This window comes from Panulirus ornatus, chromosome 11, assembly GCF_036320965.1.
Source record: "Panulirus ornatus isolate Po-2019 chromosome 11, ASM3632096v1, whole genome shotgun sequence".
Lineage (NCBI taxonomy): Eukaryota > Metazoa > Arthropoda > Malacostraca > Decapoda > Palinuridae > Panulirus > Panulirus ornatus.
In genome coordinates this window covers 42,126,922-42,150,315 of record NC_092234.1, presented here as the reverse complement: position 1 = coordinate 42,150,315, position 23,394 = coordinate 42,126,922, and the positions used below count along the sequence as shown (strand labels likewise).

The 23,394-nt window shown below is 37.6% G+C and overlaps 1 protein-coding gene across 3 annotated transcripts in view; it reads right to left on the bottom strand.

The window, feature by feature from the left end:
- Positions 1-22,814, bottom strand: part of pasi2 (Protein) — a 30,313-nt gene extending 7,499 nt beyond the window's left edge. For 2 of the 3 annotated variants that reach the window (XM_071666836.1, XM_071666837.1), the window contains exons 1-6: positions 22,662-22,814; positions 17,623-17,736; positions 14,124-14,331; positions 9,393-9,522; positions 6,456-6,550; positions 543-779 (exon numbers count right to left, since the gene is read on the bottom strand). In XM_071666836.1, the coding sequence (XP_071522937.1) occupies positions 543-779; positions 6,456-6,550; positions 9,393-9,522; positions 14,124-14,331; positions 17,623-17,660 (708 nt within the window). In that variant the 5' untranslated portion in view covers positions 17,661-17,736; positions 22,662-22,814. The remainder of the gene's footprint in view (positions 1-542; positions 780-6,455; positions 6,551-9,392; positions 9,523-14,123; positions 14,332-17,622; positions 17,737-22,661) is intronic. The other variant, XM_071666838.1, reaches the window with a different exon arrangement.
- Positions 22,815-23,394: the final 580 nt, after the last annotated feature.

Genomic DNA, 23,394 nt, shown 5'->3' with positions numbered 1-23,394 from the left:
GGTGACAGGTAAACCCCCTCAAAGCTATACCTCCAACACTTGATTGTAAGTAACGTAAAAGATGTTTATTTTCTGTGTTACTTTCAATGATAAAGTATAAATCTCTTTACTAAAGAAATTTCCTTTACAGTATCTTAATTTTTTCTGATAACATGGAGAATGAAATACAGGTACACCCCACTTCCTCCTTGCTCACTCCATTCAAACACTCACCCAATCTAACCTGTCCCTCTCCTTTGTTAAACCTAATAGCCTTCCTTTTTTCACATTCACTCCAATCTTTCTTTTGTTACATACTTTCCCAAGCTCAGAAACCAGCTTCTGCTGTTTCTCATTCAAATCTGCCATCAGTGTCATGTCATCAGCAAAAACCAACTGACTCATCTCCCTGCTGACAGGCTGCAAACCAGCCCCTCTCTCCAAGACCCTTGCATTCACCTTCCTCAATGCCTCATCCATAAATAGATAAAACTGAAATGATGAAAAAACAAAAACAATAAATAATCTTCAACCATGCAAGCCCTAACTTTAATTCAACTCACCTTAACTCTTGCTACATCTTCTAGTCTTGTAACCTCACACAGTTCATGGTAAAATGAGTGTACGACCAACCAAGCATAAACATTGCATAATATGAAGAGAATCCATAACAGGCACATGAGAACATGGTATGTAAACACCATGTCATTCACAATCGAGGCATAGATGATGATAAGTGAACGCCATATAGTGAAGATCGCCATACACCATATCCATGGCTCCAAACGCATTTCCATCTCCTGTAATGATAAAAAATCACTATATTTAACTCTTCTGCTTACACATTCTTAAGTCTAGATCTATACTTATGACCATATTACAAAGCTATTAGAAACAATGTTTTGTTTGTAAAGAAAAATTTTTGGCAATATAGGAGCTAGAGACTGAGTGTGAATGAATGTGGCCTTTGTTGTCTTTTCCTAGCGTTACCTCACACACATGCAGGGGGAGGGGGATGTCATTTCATGTGTGGCGGGGTGGTGACGGGAGTGAATAAAGGCAGCAAGTATGAATTATGTACATGTGTATATATGTATATGCCTGTGTGTGTATATGTATGTATACATTGAAATGTATAGGTATGTATATGTGCATGTGTGGACGTGTATGTATATACATGTGTATTGTATATACATGTGTATGTGGGTGGGTTGGGCCATTCTTTCATCTGTTTCCTTGCGCTACCTTGCTAACATGGGAGACAGCGACAGAGTATAATAATAATAAAAAAAAACCAGCAGAGGATGTCTGAAAGGAATGAGGTTGGCAGTCCAAGAAATCATGAAAGCTGCCTCTTCAAAATGTCTATCACTCCTAGGCATCAAAGGCTGACTAATCACAGACCTTAATCCTTATGAAATAGTCACTAGATCCTTATCCTCAATAGACATATACTAAAGATACTGAATTCACAGAAAGAAAACAGGTAAACCATCAGAAACATACTGGGTAACAAAAACTAGGTCCTTCAGGGCCACAAATGGAATGGGTAGTTTGAAAGGGCATTTGTCCATAAGATATAATATCCTTTCTTTCATATATATCTTCTGGCACAGATGAACACATCTTCAGGCTTAAAAAACCTTGCCTGGCTCCGTACTCTATTCCATCTTTTATAAAGTAATACAGTGGAGGGGATTTCCACTTACTGTGGACCTTCTTAATTGCCTTCCATGATATGCAAGAGATACATGAGCAGTATTCTTTCTATCCTGTCCCCAGGAATAAGGCCTATCATCATGGAGAGAAAAAAAATAATACAGTTTCAACACAAACTTATCAAATAAGACTGATAAATGTATATAGGAGGTAACTAACACTAGCTCCCCTACTGCCAGGCTGCATCCACACTACTATCCAACTTGAAAAGACAAAAGACTGAAAATTTAAAAGTTATGAAAAAACATCCATTTGATTTTCTCACTAATACTATGGATCAAACTAAGCCAATCAAAATTCAACTTGGAAACAAAAGTAAGAAGTTCAGAAGTACACAAAAGTATCTGAAGTGCATTTTTTGAAGAATCAACACAAAAATTTTGTCACAATGCATATCTTGTAATGCTATTAATCACTGCAACTATTATTATGAAAAGACAATAGCCAAACTAATTCAGTAAATAATCTTGTATGTGGCGAACATAATGAATGAAGGCAGCAAGTACGAATAAGTACATGTGTACATATGTTTTTTTTTTTTTTTTTTTTTTTTGTCGCTGTCTCCCGCGTTTGCGAGGTAGCGCAAGGAAACAGATGAAAGAAATGGCCCAACCCACCCCCATACACATGTATATACATACGTCCACACACGCAAATATACATACCTACACAGCTTTCCATGGTTTACCCCAGACGCTTCACATGCCTTGATTCAATCCACTGACAGCACGTCAACCCCGGTATACCACATCGCTCCAATTCACTCTATTCCTTGCCCTCCTTTCACCCTCCTGCCTGTTCAGGCCCCGATCACACAAAATCTTTTTCACTCCATCTTTCCACCTCCAATTTGGTCTCCCTCTTCTCCTCGTTCCCTCCACCTCCGACACATATATTCTCTTGGTCAATCTTTCCTCACTCATTCTCTCCATGTGCCCAAACCATTTCAAAACACCCTCTTCTGCTCTCTCAACCACGCTCTTTTTATTTCCACACATCTCTCTAACCCTTACATTACTTACTCGATCAAACCACCTCACACCACACATTGTCCTCAAACATCTCATTTCCAGCACATCCATCCTCCTGCGCACAACTCTATCCATAGCCCACGCCTCGCAACCATACAACATTGTTGGAACCACTATTCCTTCAAACATACCCATTTTTGCTTTCCGAGATAATGTTCTCGACTTCCACACATTCTTCAAAGCTGTATATGTATGTATATGTGTGTGTACAGGCATTTATGTATATGCTGAAATGTATATGTATGTATATGTGCATGTACGGGCATTTATGTATATGCACATGAGTGGTTGGGCTATTTTTTGTCTGTTTCCTTGTGCTACCTCGCTCATGCGGGAAACAATGATTAAGTAAAATAAAGATGAATATCAATAAGTATGCATATCACATACTTATCAAATCTTTTTCCCTCCATCTTTGGAGGTGGAAAGATGGAGTGAAAAAGATTTTGTGTGATCGGGGCCTGAACATGCAGGAGGGTGAAAGGAAGGCAAGGAATAGAGTGAATTGGAGCGATGTGGTATACCGGGGTTGACGTGCTGTCAGTGGATTGAATCAAGGCATGTGAAGCGTCTGGGGTAAACCATGGAAAGCTGTGTAGGTATGTATATTTGCGTGTGTGGACGTATGTATATACATGTGTATGGGGGTGGGTTGGGCCATTTCTTTCATCTGTTTCCTTGTGCTACCTCGCAAACGCGGGAGACAGCGACAAAGCAAAAAAAAAAAAAAAAAAAAAAAAAAAATCACATGCATATTTATATTATGCATATAGTACATCATGTGTACGTGGGTGAGTTGGGCCATTCCTTGTCTGTTTCCTTGTGCTACCTCGCTGATGTGGGAAACGGTGATTAAGTATAATAAATGTGTAAAATAAATCACGTGAGAAACATACTTTATGCATTCAGAACACAGGTCAATGGGTCACATGTTTAAAATTTTTGGAAACTTGTTTAATGCACTTTATCAAACAGCTCAAGCATCCCCCTGGATGTTTCAAAGTACCACTAAATCATCACTCACTCTTTGTAAATACAAATACAATTGCGCAAATGTAAGCAAAGTACCCACTCACTCAATGATGAATATACCTGAATATAACGTCAAAATGTTTGTATCAAAGACACATGCTCTTTTCTCACTGCATGTGACACAAATTCAAAATACCTATGTGCATGTCTGGGGATGGTTACAAATGATGCTATCATCAATTTGCTAATTTCTTAAGCTCATCCTTGGGTACCTCACACCTACCATTATTTCTTGAAGGGTAAAGTCTTGCATTCTGTCGTTGGACAAGATAAAAAAATAAAGGTTATTCAACGATTATTCTGATTATGAAATCGGAGATGTTTTGCTTGTTGGATTAGGCTGTTTCTCTCAGCAGTTAATACTTTGATTCAGATGTCCATTCTAGCCTCATCATGCTTGATTTCAGCCATGAGTCTACTCTTCCTTTAAATGTTTCTGTCCCCATAAACTGCACATTTCCTAATTTTCCTGGAACTGCATTAACTAATCTTTTCAGTTTCTTTGTTGAACATTCACGTAATTTCATCCAATACCTGTGTACATGGGTGGGTTGGGCCATTCTTTCGTCTGTTTCCTTGCAATACCTCGCTAACACGGGAGACAGTGACAAAGTATAATGATAAAAAAAAAAACCTTCTAATATGTTCCCAGAATATCTCCTGACTTTATAGTTGAACATCTTCCTTGCTGAGCTACTTTCAGATTTAGGACAATACTTTTAATGCTCTCTATCTGCTGAGCTACTTTCAGATTTAGGGCAATACTTTTTATGCTCTCTATCTGCTGCCAAACATGTAACACTCTCTTCTTCATTCCAGACCATATAGTTCAAGCTCTTTCAGGTTCCTGTGATAGGTCATGTACTACAGTCCATCAGTCATACTTATGAAGTGCTTCTGAATTCTTTCTAATTTGTTTATTTCCATCTGTTTAACTGGTGACTACACAATACTGCAATATCCTACTCTACTTCTCAAATAAGTATACATAAAACAATTTCATCATTTGCTTTCTGTCACTTGCTGTGAAAGTTTTCAGTATCATATAATCTATTGTTTGGCACAAAAGCACCATACTATCAAGTTTCTTAAATTCTAGTTTCAAATACAGGGTAAATACCAAGTCTTTAACATTTCCTTTGCTTACAATTTGTTTCCCTATTGTCCCTTTGAAGGAAGGCAATGATATACCATCAATTGCTCTAAAACTTGTTTAAATTTCTACCACTTAAATTCTATCTGTTTCTCCTCTGCCCATTTGTATACAGAATGTCATCCAGGTCTCTTCTCAGATTCTCTTGATCCTCTCATTATCCACAGTTTTAATCTTGAGTCCTCTGTAAAACATCTGATTATACTAATCACAGGGGGCACCCAAGAAGAATGTAGAGTGATAGACTGAATGATGCTTTGAGGGTTTGGGACCTGAACATGCAGGAGGGTGCAAAGCATATAAGGGAGAGAAAAACTTGAAGTGACGTGGTTTACAGAGGATGTGCTGTGAATGGGCTGAACTAGGGATTTTGAGGCAGTTGAAGGAAACCATGGAAAGGTCTGTGGGTCCTAATTGAGGAGGAGGCTTAGGATTTGGCATATTATTTCTTTACTCAACTTGATTTTCACAGTCTTCTCTTATATAACTAGAATGGGATCTCTAGGGTGAGATCCACTGGAGATATTCTTTTCTATTTAGTAAGCTGTCGGCCAACTGGGAACATTAACCCTTTCTTGTAAAAGTAATATTCAAATACTTGAGTTCAATTTCCATAGCTTATTCTTTTTATCTTCCTTACTATGAAAGACACACCAAGAAAAGGATACGGAAGAAAGAATACCACCCCTGTATCTTCTGAGTTTCATAAAAGGCCATGAAGAAAGGCAGGAACAAGAGGGTGGAAATATTCCTCTCCTCTATTATCATTTTCTGAATACAGAAACAAGTGAGGATCTTTCTCCAAATTTTTAGTCTGTTTCTTATGCTATCTTACAAAGGTAATATGAGAAGAAAAGAAGAAAACAGGAAAAAAGTTTCATACTGGACTGCCATTTCCTGCATTAGCGAGGTAGCACCAGGAAACAGACTAAGAAAGACACATACACAAATATATACATACATACATATATATACAAATGTACATATTCATACTTTATTGCCTTCATCCATTCCCGATGCCATCCCGCCCCACAGGAAACAGCATGAATGCATGAAGGAAATAAAATAAAGTGAACATGTACATTCTCTTCTCTTCCCCCACACCCAACTGCCACCCCATGCATCAGCAAGGTAGTGCTAGGAAACAGACAATGAAAGGCCACATCTGCTCACACTCATTCTCTACCTGTCATGGGTAATGCACCAAAACCACAGCTTCCACATTCTGGCCCCACACAACTTCCCATGGTTTACCATGGACATTTCACATGCCCTGATTCAGTCTACTGATGGCACATTGACCCCAATGTACCACATCGTTCTAATTCACTCTATTCTGTGTATGCCTTTCACCCCCCTGCATGTTCAGGCCCTGATCACTCAAAATCTTTTTCACTCCAACACTCCATCCCTATTAGGCCTCCTGATTCTCCTTGTTCCCTCTACTTCTGACACATATATCCTCTTTGTAAACCTTTCCTCACTCATTCTTGATATGACCAACCCATATTATATATTCAAATGTATGTACACCTTCTTACCTTACGTAGTCCTTGTAATAACACGACACTGGTCACAATAAGAGCCAATCCTCCAAAGGCTGTCACACCACCGAATAAAATCAGGGAATTTCGAACTGAAAAACAAAATTAAGCAGTCTGAACAGGTTCAAAGGATTTTTTCCTTAATGTATTTTTCTTGGATTCATTTTATGTTTGTGCGTATATTAGTACTACTTGAAAAACAATTATTCAATAAATACCAAATTAAGATGTCACAACATACACTGTAAAGAAGTCTTCTATCAACATGTCTACTAGTAGGTTATCCAAGCATTCCTTTTAAATTTATTTATATTATTATACTTAGTTGTCTCCCGCGTTAGCGAGGTAGCGCAAGGAAACAGATGAAAGATTGGCCCAACTCACACATATATACACATAAATGCCAACACACGCACATATACTTACCTATATATTTCAACGTATACATACATATACATACACAGGCATATACATATATACATATATTATTATTATACTTTGTCGCTATCTCCTACGTTAGAGAGGTAGTGCAAAGAAACAGACGAAAGAATGGCCTAACCCACCAACATACATATGCATATACATACACGTCCACACACGCACACATACATACCTATATATTTCAACGTATACATATATATACATACACAGACATATACATATATACACATGTACATAATTCATACTTGCTGCCTATATTCATTCCTGTCACCTCCCCGCCACACATGAAATGAAAACCCCCTCTCCCTGCACAAGGCAGCGCAAGGAAAAGACAACAAAGGCCACATTCATTCACACTCAAGTCTCTAGATGTCATGTATAATGCACTAGACCCACAGCTCCCTTTCTACATCCAGGCCCCACAAAACTTTCCATGGTTTACCCATGACGCTTCACATGCCCTGGTTCAATCCAGTGACAGCACGTCCACCCTGGTATACCACATCATTCCAATTCACTCTATTCCTTGCACACCTTTCACCCTTCTGCATGTTCAGGCCCCAATCACTCAATATCTTTCTCACTCCATCCTTCCACCTCTAATTTGGTCTCCCACTTCTCCATCCCTCCACCTCTGACACAATATCCTTTGTCAATCTTCCTCACTCATTCTCTCCATGTGCCCAAACCATTTCAACGCACCCTCTTCTGCTCTCTCAACCACACTCTTTTTATTACCACACATCTCTCTTATCCTCTCATTTCTTACTCGATCAAACCACCTAACACCATATATTGTCCTCAAACATCTCATTTCCAACACATCCACCCTCCTCAAACAACCCCATCTATAGCCTAAGCCTCGCAACATATAACATTGTTGGACCGACTTTTTCTTCATACATACCCATTTTTGCTTTCTGAGATGATGTTCTCGCCTTCCACACATTCCTCATTGCTCCCAGAACCTTTGCCCCCTCCCCCACCCTGTGACTCACTTTCGCTTCCATGGTTCCATCTGCTGCCAAATCCACTCCCAGATATCTATAACACTTCACTTCCTCCAGTTTTTCTCCATTCAAACGTACCTCCCAATTTGACTTGTCCCTCAACTCTACTGTACCTAATAACCTTGCTCTTATTCACATTTACTCTCAGCTTTCTTCTTTCACACACTTCACCAAACTCAGTCACCAGCTTCTGCAGTTTCTCACCTACATCAGCCACCAGTGCTGTATCATCAGTGAACAACAACTGACTCACTTCCCAAGCCCTCTCATCCACAACAGACATATATACACATGTACATATTCATACTTGCTGTCTTCATCCATTCCCATCGCCACCCCGCCACACATGAAATGGCACCCCCTCCTCCTGAGCGCATGCAAGGTAACACTAGGAAAAGACAACAAAGGCCATGTTCATTCACACTTAAGATTCCAACCATCAGATTGATTCCCCAAAGCAGAATGCTGCTTTAATCAATTTAAAACTAAAACACATAGCAGCACACAACATAGTTAGTTCCACCTTGGGCATAAAATTCTATGAAAAACTGTATCTTCCTTGTCAAGCTCTAGAGTACAGAACAACCCTGGACAAACAATGATATAACTGTTCATAAACAACATTGTAAGCAGTAAAAGAAAATCACTGCAATTTTTACACCCTACATGAAGCAACTTTATACAGTACAACTTTCTTATCTATTTCATGTGTCACTACACTGAAAACCCAACATTTTTACGTCCATACAGAAAATTGTGAGCAACTTCCTTTTCAAGCACAATTCTTGAAAAACATTACACTTTTCCCAAGACATCACGGTTCTGGGTATCTATCAATCTATCTATATCTCTGATGCCTGTTTCCCCAGTGAACTCCCATCAAGGGGGTGGCCACAGCAAAAGAGTCTCCACATATTCCTGTCATTACACACCTCCTCATACATGTCTCCCACTCAGAGTAACAATAATAATCCCTTGCATTCCTGTACTTTCAAATTTCACTTTTCAGTTCGATCCTTACCACTAGAATTAACACCTAAACATCACAACTTCAAATTCTCATTCCCATTTAAACTCATATAGAGGCATCCCATCTCCTTCAAACTTTTGGCAAATAAGCTATTACCTTTACTCTAACCTACCATTACACAGAATAAACAAATTCTATGAGAAATGTGTTTACTGTCAATAGATTACATAAACCAGAGGAAATCAAGTAAGATGCATAGCACCCCAAACAATGTTAAAAAAGACTGCACTGAGTTGCTCTACATGAATGAAGGGTATGAACAATACTTATATGTTTTCTATGGGTATTTATGAGGGTGCTGAGCAGTAAGTACTTTTGGTAGATCAAATATCACAAAATGGGAGAGTAAGGCTGTATCTGAGTAAGAAGCTAGTATACAGAAACATGCAATATAACATGTCCATCATCTGGAAGGGATTCTACACAGACCACTTAGCTGCATAATAATCTTACCATGTGGATTTCCAGAGTAAACAAAGTCATATGAGAAGAGATAGAAACCATAATGACTGGAGCCTGGTGCAGCCAACGACAGTGTGTATATGTCAAAGACTCCTGTCACAATAGCAAACAATCCTTGAATCTGTAAAGAAAAACAGAGAAATTATAAATATATAAGCATAAGAAAATAACATGTTCTACATCTTGTAATGCTTAACAAGAATCTGAGAAATGAAAGGCTGCCCAAAATCCCATCAAGTGCTTGAGCGATACACCATACAGTAATCAAATGGATTAAAAATCAAGAACTGCAGTTTCAAGTTCAAAGCAGCTATGTGCCTCATTGTTTTTAATATTCAAGAATATGACAAAAAAGATTAAGAGCTTTTTCAAAACTCACTGATGTAATGGATGACACATCTTCTTGTGGTCATACTGGTACTAAAACTGGTAATACTCTGTTTAAGGATAAGCCCTATGCATTGCCTAACTGTGCCATTCAAGATACAGTACTGTACTACAGTTTGAATGGAGAAAAACTGGAGGAAGTGAAGTGTTTTAGATATCTGGGAGTGGATCTGTCAGCGGATGGAACCATGGAAGCGGAAGTGGATCATAGGGTGGGGGAGGGGGCGAAAATTTTGGGAGCCTTGAAAAATGTGTGGAAGTCGAGAACATTATCTCGGAAAGCAAAAATGGGTATGTTTGAAGGAATAGTGGTTCCAACAATGTTGTATGGTTGCGAGGCGTGGGCTATGGATAGAGTTGTGCGCAGGAGGATGGATGTGCTGGAAATGAGATGTTTGAGGACAATGTGTGGTGTGAGGTGGTTTGATCGAGTAAGTAACGTAAGGGTAAGAGAGATGTGTGGAAATAAAAAGAGCGTGGTTGAGAGAGCAGAAGAGGGTGTTTTGAAATGGTTTGGGCACATGGAGAGAATGAGTGAGGAAAGATTGACCAAGAGGATATATGTGTCGGAGGTGGAGGGAACGAGGAGAAGAGGGAGACCAAATTGGAGGTGGAAAGATGGAGTGAAAAAGATTTTGTGTGATCGGGGCCTGAACATGCAGGAGGGTGTAAGGAGGGCAAGGAATAGAGTGAATTGGAGCGATGTGGTATACAGGGGTTGACGTGCTGTCAGTGGAGTGAATCAAGGCATGTGAGGCGTCTGGGGTGGACCATGGAAAGCTGTGTAGGTATGTATACACGTGTGTGGACATGTGTATGTACATGTGTATGGGGGGGGGGGGGGTTGGGCCATTTCTTTCGTCTGTTTCCTTGCGCTACCTCGCAGACGCGGGAGACAGCGACAAAGTATAAAAAAAAAAAAAAAAAAAAAAAACTACAGATGCTGCAATCAAAATTAATTCAGTAATAACCAAATGCAGTTACTGATCTCTGATGCTCACACTAACATAGTCTTTTGGCTTCCACATAAGTTTAACATTAACAAACTGTAATACAGTAAACAAGACAGGATAACATTTGCAAGTGAATGTACTATGCTCCCCTCCATTTACACCTTAAATATCTTTGTGCTAAGACTCATCATGATCAAACTGAGGTTGCAGGAATTTCCAAGGGGGAAACATAACAAGGGATCTCTGTGACCAGACTCTAGGTGAAGTAAATCAGTGGAAGGAAAGACACAGGGTGAAGTAAGACACAGAGCTGGTCAAGACACTAGGTGAGACATGACTCAGGGTGAGACAAGAGAAGAGGTGAGGCATGATCTAGGGTGAAGCATGACAAAGGATGATACATGGTGAGGCAATACCATGGATGAAGTAAGTTGCAGGGTAAGGCAGGACACAAGGTGAGGCAGGACCCAGGATGAGTTAAGATACAAGGTAAGGCAAAACACAGGATAAGTTATGATAAAAGAGACATCACTCAAGGTGAAGCAAGCACAAGGTGAGGCAAGACCCAAGGTGAGACAAGACCTAAACAAGGTGAGGCAAACCTAGGTGAGACAAGGCCTAAACAAGGTGAGGTAAACCAAGGTGAAGGAAGACAAAACAAGAATCAAATTAATCATCACATGAATAAAGTCTGATGTGGGCAGAGTGCATTTGGGCCAGGTAAAGCACAAAATATACCCAACTTACATCATACTTTGTGTCACTTCTGAACAGAGTAGATGGTTTAAAGGTGAGCAGTATTTCTGACTGAATCTTAAAGGCAAAATATAACTGCACAGTAGCATGATCACTGTGTTGAAGTTTTCTTTGTACTGAGCTGATGACGAAAGGTCATGGATTTAATGTTTCATGTTTTCAGTGGGATGGCAACAAGTATATGCAAGAAAGGTCTTGTATGGGGTCAGTTCTGTGTTTGTATGCCTGCAGTAATGGATAGTGGGCATACCTAGGGCATTACATGTGCTTCTCATTGCCTGTAAATTCAGATGGGTTCATTCTGGGGAAGATATCTTGAGAGCAATGTTAGGAGGGCGAATGTTTGTATTTAGTAAGTGATATTCACATGAATGTTTTTGATTGTACTATTAATGGTTGTTGGAGAGGAACTTGGCTCTATAGGCAGCTGAACTGTATGGGCCAGAATGTGTTTCTTGTTTATGCATGAGAGCAGTTAGTTGTGAGGAGGTGGCAAAGGACTGGGTCATATTTAGCTGAAACAAATTTTGTACCTATCATGTCCAGATGTGTCTGTAGTGGTAAGGCTTGGGTTTCTACATATAGATGATCATGGTGGTCTGGGTGCAGTCTGAAAGCTTTGCCTTGTTTGGAGTTCTTGTATGTTGTTTTGGGCTATGATAGGGGTCCAAGCTAAGTTGGTTTAATGCACAGATGTCCACATTAACTCCTTGTAAGCAATGAAAAGCTTCTTTTTTGCTATTCATAACTTGTTCCTGTTCTAAAAGCAATTAATTTTTGCAATGCTTCTGTGTTTGATGCACTTGATGTTGGGAGAGAATATCATTTAGGTAATATATGTCATGTTTGGTACTGTTAAGGCTTTGCCATGCAAGTGTACATTTGACTCATAAAGAGAACTTCTACGGAAATAATGTCATTTGGCTATCGAGGAACCAATATCTGAAGTGTGAGGTATTGTTGCACGTTATTTGTGGCTTGTTGTATTCTGGTTATCTACAATAAATTGGTAAGGTTGTCTGCATAATATATGAAGAGGATATTAAGGATTTGGGAAAGAGGTGGTAATCAACAGTGGAAGATGTTGAAGAAAGTGGGCAACAAAACAATGCCATAGAATAACATTCAGTATGTTGTAAGATATTTGTAGGGGTATTCTCCCATTTATCACAATAAAAATATGAACAACGAATAAAATGACAAACCCATACCAAACAGGCATCAAAAGTATACGGGTTATGGAATTTCCAGTTTGCTTTTCTATAAATTCTTCAGATACTTTTTAAGTCTCCGAATCAGGAATAATAAGGCCATAAAAAAGTTCATCACTAGTCAGCAGCAAAGAAGATGGATTCAACACCATAGATTTGAGAAATTTTTCTAAAGGTGGATTCTCATACTCAGAGTGATCTTGCTTTTACCTAGTATCCTCCTGTATACTGAAAATCCAATTCACTGTTATTTCTTCTCTTTCTCAAAGATAATGCTTATTTCATATACAGAATTTGGTCTTTTTCAAAATAGTCCCTATACTCATTTCCTGTTCTGCTGCTAGTAAAGAAATTATCACAAAGATGAGGTGGGTTTTTCCTGAAAAGTTTAACAAAAGTGATGAAAACTCTGAGCAATGCTTAACTGTACTCTATTTCAGTTTTCCATGGTGTGACTTATTCAGCTTAAAGTTTCACTTTTTCATATCCTTTAATTAGGTACGGAACAAGTGATATCACATGTGATTAAATCAAGTGATTTAGTCGACTTATAAGTACTGTACTTTCCTAACCTTTCAGGACACATTTGTTTTTTGGCCTACCCTCCAGTAAAGAAAAAAAAAAAGCTGAAAATGTCCATAAAAAAATATCAAAGCCATTAATCATTCTTATAAGAATTAGATCCCTAAATCATAGTTATCAGAGGGATAGACACTGAAGCTAAAATCACTGTTTCTAACCACAAAGTTTATCAGAACACACTGCTGGCCATCTACAGGGAATGTCTCCCTTTCTTGCAAGTCTGACCACTTCATGCTCGCCATCACTTTACATTTCCATTTCACTTTCATCCAGCACTATCTTTATTCTTGAGGGCATAGAAGAGCTAATATGGGAGATGGGGAAAAAGCACACCCCATGAAGTAGGCAGCACTATATGCCACAGACATGCATCAATATGACTATCCTCTACATTTCCTTTATGGTTTTTGAGGTCTCCATGCTGTTTAAATTACTTACCCTTTGTTTGATTTGCCATCTAAGGTCATTTACTAGATTGCACAATGCATGTAAAATCTATGTTAGTAAGTGGCTATACTGAGGACAATAGCACCCTTTTATGTTTGTATCAACTGATACTATAGGAACAAAAGGGTCTATGTTAACCAATTCTTGGTTGAGTCTTAGGAATATTCCTCTTTAGTTTGTTCTTAGAGACAAAATAATAATCTTTAATCAAGTAACTAAAAATATCTGGAAAATACGTTGGAATGCAACAGTCCTCTACGAGAGCAAATTAAAAATTCATGACAATGATATAAAGAAATTAATACCCAAGACAAAACAAATCTAAGCCTTCCAATTTCTGCAAAAGAATATCCTAATCTGTTTCAATTATTTGCATTAAAACTTACAATTGAATAGGTAGCAGCAATGACAGAACCTCTCTGAACATTGGTGATGAGGGCATCAGGGAGAATGGGAATTGACAAACCAGTTTTGGTATGAAGAGTTTCAGTGAGGGTAGCCACAGATCGGACGGTTGTTGCATGAGAAACTCTTGATAACCTTGAAGTTGTTGATAGTCCAGATATACTGCCAGCTATTGAGGAGCGTGGCATCCTGGAAAACATTTAAATTTCATAATCAGACATGAAAAAATGTAAAGGGCTATGCTACAGTTTTGAAGAGAACTGATAACATTAAGTTTTGCACGATAACTATTATGACATGCTATTATGAAATACATCCTAGTTACTGAGCAACAATTCTTCACTGGGATTCTGAATACCTACAAAAGTAAACAAAAAAGGCAACTAAAATATCATTGCAATGAAATGACTGAAAGAGCTACAAATTCATTCTATGAACTATATTACTCCATTTTCTATAGGACTAACACATCAAATGGGGATAAAGGAGAAAAAATAGTTCCCAAGTATCCCTGTGTGTTGTTTACTTTCCAAGTATTCCCCATGTGTTGTAGAAGGCAATTAGAAGGGGAGGGAGAAAAGGCTGGAAACCCTTCTCTTCTTGCATTTCAATTTCTATATGTTGGAAGATAAGAAAGAGCCAATTGAGGAGTACTCATCCTCCTTGAAGGCTCAGACTGAAGGAGTCTGAATGTGTGTGGATGTAACCAAGATAAGAAGAATGGAGAAATATGTACCATGTTTGAGAAAAACCTGGATGTTCAGGCTCAAGGGAAAGGTAGAAGAAATGTTTGTAAATGTCAGATGTAAAGTTGGAGGTTAGTGTGAGGGTGACAGCAAGAGCTAAATATGGGGTAGCACTTTTGCTGAGGTAGGAGTCATAGGTATGCATAAGGAAGTGAGCCCCAGACTGATGTGGGTGAAATCTAAATTGGATTATGAGAAGTGGGTGATTATTAGTGCTTATGCACCTTAAAGCAAGAGAAGTGAGGAAGAGAGAGGAGTGTTTTCAGGGGAACTAAGCATGTGTGCCTGCAATTTTGATGCAAGGGATTGGGTAATATTGATGGGTAATATGAACACAGGAATGGGTAATGTGGCATGAGAAACTTGGAGTTGGGCAGATTAGAAAGGGTAGCGAGTGGTGGGATGAAGAAGTAAAGTTGTTAGTGAGAGAGAAAAGACAGGTGTTTGGACAGTACTTACATGGAAGGAGTGCAAATGACTGGGAGATGTATAAGAGAAAGTGACAGGAGGTCAAGAGGAAGGTGCAAGGGTTGAAAAATAGGGCAAATGAGAATTGGGGAGAGTATCATTAAACTTTGGGAAAATAAAAAGGTGTTTTGGAAGGAGATAAATAATGTATGAAAGACAAGATAACTAATGGGAACATTGGTGAAGAGGGCAAGATGGGAAGTGATGACATGTGGTGATAGCGTAAGGAGATGGATCGAGTATTTTGAAGGATTGCTGAATGCATTTGATGATAGAGTGGCAGATGTAGGGTGTTTTGGGTCAGGGTGGTATGCAAAGTAAATGTCAGGGAGGGTGGTTTGGTGAAAAGAGAAAATCTGGCAAGGCAGCACGAGTGGATGGTATAGCAACTTTATTTATTAAGAAAGGGGTGAATGTGTTGTTAACTGGTTGGTAATGCATGTACAAAGGCAAAGGGGATAAAGATGAGTGTTCAAACTACAGAGGCATAAGTTTGTTAAGTATACCTAGAAAAATGTATGGGAAGATATTGATTGAGAGGGTGAAGGCATGTACAAAGCATCAGATTAGAAAGGAGCAATGTGGTTTCAAAAGTGGTAGAGTATGTGTGGATCTGGTGTTTGCTTTGAAGAATGTGAGAGAAATACTTAAAACAGATGGATTTGTATGTGGCATTTATGGATCTGGAGAAGGCATATGGTTGGATTGATAGAGATGTTTTGTGGAGGGAATTAGGAATGTATGGTGTGGGAGGTAAGCTGCTAGAAACAGTGAGAGGTTTATATCAGTGGTGTAAGTCATGTGTACAAGTAGGAAGAGATGAGTGTGATTAGTTCCTGGTGAAGACTGGTCTGCGGCAGGGGTGTGTGATGTCCCCTTGGTTGTTTAATTTCATTTTTGGATGAGGTGGTTAGGGAAGTAAACACAAGAGTTTTGGAGAGGGGGGCAAGTATGCAGGCTGTTGGGGATGAAAGGGCCTGAGAAGTTAGCTATTGTTCAATGATGATACAGCACTGGTGGCTGATTTGAGTGAGAAACTACAGAAGCTGGTGTCTGAGCATTTTATTACCATACATCTCTCTTACCTTTTCATTACTAATCAAACCACCTCACACCACATATTGCCCTCAAACATTTCATTTCCAGCAGATCCACCCTCCTCCATATAACCTTACCTGTAGCCCATTCCTCGCAACCATAAAATATTGTTGGAACTACTATACTTTCAAATATACCTCTTATTGCTCTACGAGATAACGTTCTCTCTTTCCACACATTCTTCATTGCTCCTGTAACCTTCGTCTTCTCCCCCACCCTATGACTCACTTCTGCTTCCATGGTTCCATTCACAGCCAAGTCCACTCCCAGATATCTAAAACACTTCACTTCCTCCAATTTTACTCCATTCAGACTCATCCTAACTAACCTGTCCCTCAACCCTGCTGAACATTATAACCTTGCTTTTATTCACATTACTCTCAACTTTCTCCTTTCACACACTTTTCCAAATTCAGTCACCAACTTCTGCAGTTTCTCACTCGAATCAGCCACCAGAGCTGTATCATCGGTGAACAACAACTGACTCACTTCCCAGGCCCTCTCATCCCCAACAGTCTTACACACCAACCCACTAGATATACACTCATCAAAAGCCATACTTCCTAGACAAACAGAAGTCACACTTTCCTGTCTACACTCTGGATATCATCCACCCGTACAATATGAAAAAAGCTGCTTCAACATATACCTAGACCCTTCATGCCCACAACGCAACTATCACAAAGAAGACAAACAGCACTTAGTACTCAAATGCACTCTCTGCACATAAACACACACTTAACATCAGTTCACTTTATGACCTATGGCTCTGACCAATACATGTGCCCAGCTTCCTAAGCACTGCAGAAGCATCATAAGAATTGAAGAAACTCCTGGGGCAGGAGGTACCTATGTAAGTATATAGACAGATGGAGAGATAGCTAAATAGAAATATATAAATATACACACATACACAGTAACAATATCTCGATGGCTACCATACACTGTTCCTTCAACAACTTTATATTTTCTTTCTTTCCACATATTTCAATGGCTTTTAACACAATGATAATAATTTGATGGCAATAAAGAAAAAGCTTTGTAAACTTGCAATTTTGAATGGCAACAATAAAAAATGAATGAAGCATGCAAAGCTGTAGACCACCATGAAAAGCAAAAATCTCCCAAGTAAAGCAGAAGCCATGACAGTAAATGAGAGTCTAATTACAATCTGCTCTGAGTAGCAGGTTCGCCCATGTAGTTCATCTTCAAATGTTGCTTGGAACATGCAACCAGTGCAGAGGATGTTGGTCCAAGTGCCTGGAGAGCCACTCACAGCTGTCTGCACACAAGCAGTAATCATCAAGGTATTAGGATAAAAAATAAATGAAAACCCATTGAAAACTTCTACAAGAACATTTCATTCAAAATACAACTAAATAAAATAACATGCCAATGATAAAGACAAAGCAGGAATTATAACACTCAGAAAGAATACAATATATTGATACTACAAATCATCAACTACAAAATAAATGATTGCAAGTCAAAACGTGCATGCATATAACTTATTGCAAGGAAAAATGTACATACTGTATGCCTGATTGATCAATGTACAACTGCACTTGAAAATTTTTGGGTATGCCCATTATAATATTGACAAACTACCAAAAGCTCATCTATCTGAACACCCTAGGATCACACTCACTACGGACAACAGAATCTGGAAATAATAATACTGTACACTCCTTCTACAAGTATGTTCAGCAAATTCTACTTCTATCTACCTAATGTATGTGTATCAGGATCATAAAAAGCTGCTTCCCTGATAAATAACCAGCCAACAAAACATGCTTTCCTATACAAAAGAATACTTTTTAAGTTCCTAAATATGTAGGTTTAATAAATCAACAGACAAATAAGAACATTTATAGTTGGTTTTGCATTTCCTAACAAAATGGTGGAAAATAGGTAATGCAAAAGTATCTATTTTTGCTTACCCTGATGACTCTGAAAGCATTTCATAGATTTCATTTACATTTTCACCAGGTTTTTCCTTAACATGATAATCATAACAATTTACATAATTTTCCTTACTCAAAATTGGTGTGTAGCATACCTGATTTCATGTAAAAAGCATTAATCCCTTGACTGATGAGTTTCCCTAAACTAATCCCTTGACTGATGAGTTTCCCTAAACAGAAAAGTAAAAACTGCTATAACTTGATGAAAATTGTCTACACTGTGTGAAAGCATAGCAAAACGATTGTAATGTGCAAATCAAAAACACTTGGCTCTGAATAAAAATTTACTGGTAATTAATTTGGATGAAAAAAAAAGATACATCAATCTTGTTCTATTACTTTAGCTCTAAACTGAAAATTTTCTCTGAAACTGTCTCCTTGACTTCAGATTCAAATGCAAACAACTACATACATCCAAGAAAAAGTGGTTAATGTAAAAAATTAAGGTGATATAGTCATATCACATGAATAAATGGCAAAAACATAACAGTTACCATTAGCTGAAGTGGGTTGCAAATATAATGCACATACAGCTCTTTCATGAAATTGACCAATTCCCTATTACTATTTTCAAATTCACCACTGATAATTGAGAATGACAGTTTCAATGCATATTTTCTTTTACTGAATAAGTACTTGACCGAGTATAAAGTTATGAATTTGCAAATCTAGAATCTCATTTCCTCTGGGAAACTTTTTAATGTGTTTTTCAATATCTGTAAGGAAGACTTTCATCTTTCCCTGTTGTAGTGTCTCTGCTTCTACTTTATCAATATCTGAGCTCAACCAGAGATCCACAGCTTGTCATTAAGTAGTATAAAAGGTTGAATTCCTAAACCTGGGTAGCTCTATAGGCTGCCATCAAGGAGGTGACTTCAATCCACAGTGGAAAGCACTTTCCACCGTCCAGAGTCCATTCATGGAGTCCAGGTAAGGTATGTGATACCACGACAGAGCTGAATTACTATGAGCATGAAGCATACACAACCACACACTTGTCATGACCCATAAGCTCATAAATTTTAATTCATCCTTGAACTTCTGCTGTAGAACTCAGTGACCTTGGTTTTCAATAACCTTAGAATCCATTCTCTAAGCTAGGGGATCTTTGAACAGTATCTCTAACTTCATCTTTGAAAAAGGACTGAATGATAAGAGTACAAAAAATAAAAACCAACTACAAAGAAAAAGAAATGATGTCATTCATGTGATTAATTTTCAAGATAATAGTTTCTTGCACAGTCCTCATTCCTATGTAGGAATAAAATTCTATGCAGATGATTACTACCTTATCTCAATGTTCCGGTCAAGTAAAATTCACCATAAGTGAAAGGGGTTCAATTTTGGAGGCAACAGCTGACACCTGATAGGATCTACAATTCTATCACAATGAAAGGACTTCTTCACAGATCTTACCATTCTTCACATCAAGAAGCTTTTATTGGTACAAAAAATGTTTGTTAGGTTTCTAAATTCAATAATGAGTTGAGCTAGAAATAAAAACTTCTAATCATACAGACTGCATATGCCTTAATACTCAATACTCTACTTCACATGCATCCATCAAACAAGATGTCATGATGCGTCTTCCTTCCTTAAGCTACAAAGCTATGGAATTCTCTTCCTTCTCTGATCTTTCCCTTTTCCTGCAACTTTCTACCTTTATGAGTCAGTCTACAAACACCTAAAGAGCTGTAGTTTATTTCTTCCTTGTTCTCAAACTATCTTTTTTTAAACTACAATGGCCATGATTAAGGAATGTTTTGCCCTTTCTATGTTGGTCAGTGACTCTTAGGAAGCCTATGAAATCAGGGAAAATGTGGGATTAATCAACAAAGAAGAAAGTGAAATACTTGTACAAATCAACAGAAGCTGTTCAACCCCATCTACCTTCCACTAATAATCAAGATTTATGAGAAACATATATTAACCTCAATATGTAATGTTGCTAAGGATTTTCTAAACTGATTATTGGCCAGGAAGCCGGATGCTTATTTTTTGCAATAGGTACCGTAATACATAATGTGACTAGTGTATTTTGACTAATGGAGAGAATTAAACAAATCTAGACTGCTTAAGGATATCAGGTGAGGCATTCAATGGTTCTGTTAATTTACATAAGTATCAACCTGCTGTTATGATAACCTTTGATTTTCATATCCCTCCCTAATATCACATATTCATAACCATGGGATAAAATACATGTCCAAATCATGTCGCATCAGTCCAAATAATTTCTATGGTTAAGTTTATCCTTAAGCTGCATTGAATCTAGCTCTGTGAAATAGCTACTTATGGTTTAAGTGCTTTAAATATTCAGCTGATTAAAAAAAAAAATAGCAGAAAACTACTCAATCTCAATTTTCAAATTAATCGGTATCAAATAAAGCAATAATCATATATCAGGAAAACAGTGGGGTACGTAGATGTACAAGTAGGTAATACACTTGTGAAAAATCAAAAGAACATATGTAAACCTCACCTGACCACCCAAGTTGTCAGGTTTATTCTAATGTTCAATCAAGTCAAAATATATGAGACACTCATACAAAAGTACTGCAACCACACAGCCAGATAATAAACTGACACACGAAAGGTGCCCATACAATCCATAATAGGACACAAATGTTATATGATGTTTGTATACAGTCTCTATGTTATCATTTAGCTCATAGGTAAGGTTTTTATGGGGTCTGTTTATATTCTAAAGTATAATACCAACTTTTACATTTATCAGACTCATATTTTTTCTGACTTACATAAGCCTTACTACCTTAAATATCATCTTCAAAATAAGATCTAATTCCCCTTATCACACTTTGCAAATGTTATAATAATCACATCAAACTACTGATTGAATTTATTCAGCAAAACAAAATTCTAATTTCAACAGGAACAGCACATAAATTATTTACAAATTTATTTTCAATGTCGTCTTCATAATCCATTCAAAGTAAAAAAGAATAACTATATGAGATTATCAAATAGCAAGTGAAGTAGACATAAACCAAAATGATTTCATATTAACTAAAAACCCAACATTAAGGAGCTGAGTATAGTTACTAGCTTAATACAGAAGAATTATAAGGAACAGCACATAAATTATTTACAAATTTATTTTCAATGTGGTCTTCATAATCCATTCAGAGTAAAAAAGAATAACTATATGAGATTATCAAATAGCAAGTGAAGTAGACATAAACCAAAATGATTTCATATTAACTAAAAACCCAACATTAAGGAGCTGAGTATAGTTACTAGCTTAATACAGAAGAATTATAAGGCACTAAATCCTACATAGCATTTTTCCCAAAGCTAATTTAGACACAGACCTATAATGACCACCATAAGCTTTTTTTCCATACCCCAAAGTTATATCTGTGGTGCCCGTAAAGTAAAGTTTTACCAGATGCACCACTTGAGGGACTGGTTTCTATTGGGGGAATGTTGTAGTATAATATTGGTGTTCTAAGGTGAGTGAAGACTCAATGTCATCTTTACCTAATTAAAACTTCACAATTACACTTACAAATTTATGGTTTTGTATATGCCTAACTATCTAACCATGTCTAGTGGGCGCTAACCATGTCTAGTGAGACCTTACTAAACTACCTTTAAATTCATTTTTACTTTACAATAATCATGTCTTGTGGGAGACAATTTTCAGGCTGAAAAACTTTTGATTTCATTAGCGCTCTGAACCTCACTGTGAATTTCATTAAATTTTCTCTTTAAAATAACCTAATTAAAGTTACTTCCTCTTAATTACCTATGAGGTAGTTAATATAGTGTCTCTCTGCTGTCACCTCTCGTCTTTCTCTTCTGCAATGCTTAACCTTCCTCAAAGTTCTTGTTCTGTAGCCCGACTATAAATCTAATGTCTCTAACTTTTACAATACTGCAAAATACTTCATCGTCTCAACACTGGAGTAGAACTCTGGATATACTACTTTAGGAAGCAAAACTATTCCTCTGGTAACGTCTTGGGAAACAGGAATATGTTTAATCATATATACAATATATCCTACAAAAAATTACTATACTATTTGGCTTTTACTTCTGGCCTCTATTGGAAGTAAGGTGCACTTATCTTTCAGAGATAAACACACGAGTATGTAAAATTTAAAGTTTTTAAGGAAGTGTTCATTTGTAGAGATTTGAATGCGTCACACCCAATTTACCCGTAGTAAATTTATATAAAATTCTTGTTACAATCAAGTAGTATATATATTACCATGCTTACCTGAGGATTTAGAATATGTGGGGGGAAAATATATTTATAAATTATCGTTTCTGATAAGGGAAGATGGTATTATGAAGAGGTGACAGGTAGCGACACAGGCGTGGTCAAGGAGACCAAACTTACCAACACAGGAAACAATCTCAGGACCTACACGGAAAACCTATACCAAAGATACACTAATAACCTTATCTTTTCTCATTTATTTCTACTATAACTTTTACTTTCTTCATTAGAAAGATGTTGAAGAGAGTGACATGGCCATTTGATGTGGTTTTCTTTGCATTTATCACATTATATGATAGATTTTCAGGAACGGCCCTCACTCTATGGTTCTCTACCTGGCCGCCAGATGGCAGGCTATTTTCAAAACAATGGCTTTATTTACATTCCAAATTTTACGTCTTGTAATACTCTCATGTGAGAGAAGATAATGATATAATTGATTCATTGTAAAGAAGTATGATAAAACCGTCGGACATATATTTCTTGGATTTTAATTCTCTATTCAACAAACGCTACTCGTATCAGTATTCCCAAATATTCGTTGCATCAGTCAAAAGTTGTCACCAGTTAATAAGCGTTATGTATGACAACATGTATCAAGAAATGATTGTAATTACATACAATAGTCTTAATGTATAGCCTCATTTCAATTATATACATTCATGCATACATAGGATTAACAATCTAATTCTTTTTGGATTGTACAAGCGTCTTTAACATCTGTCTGATT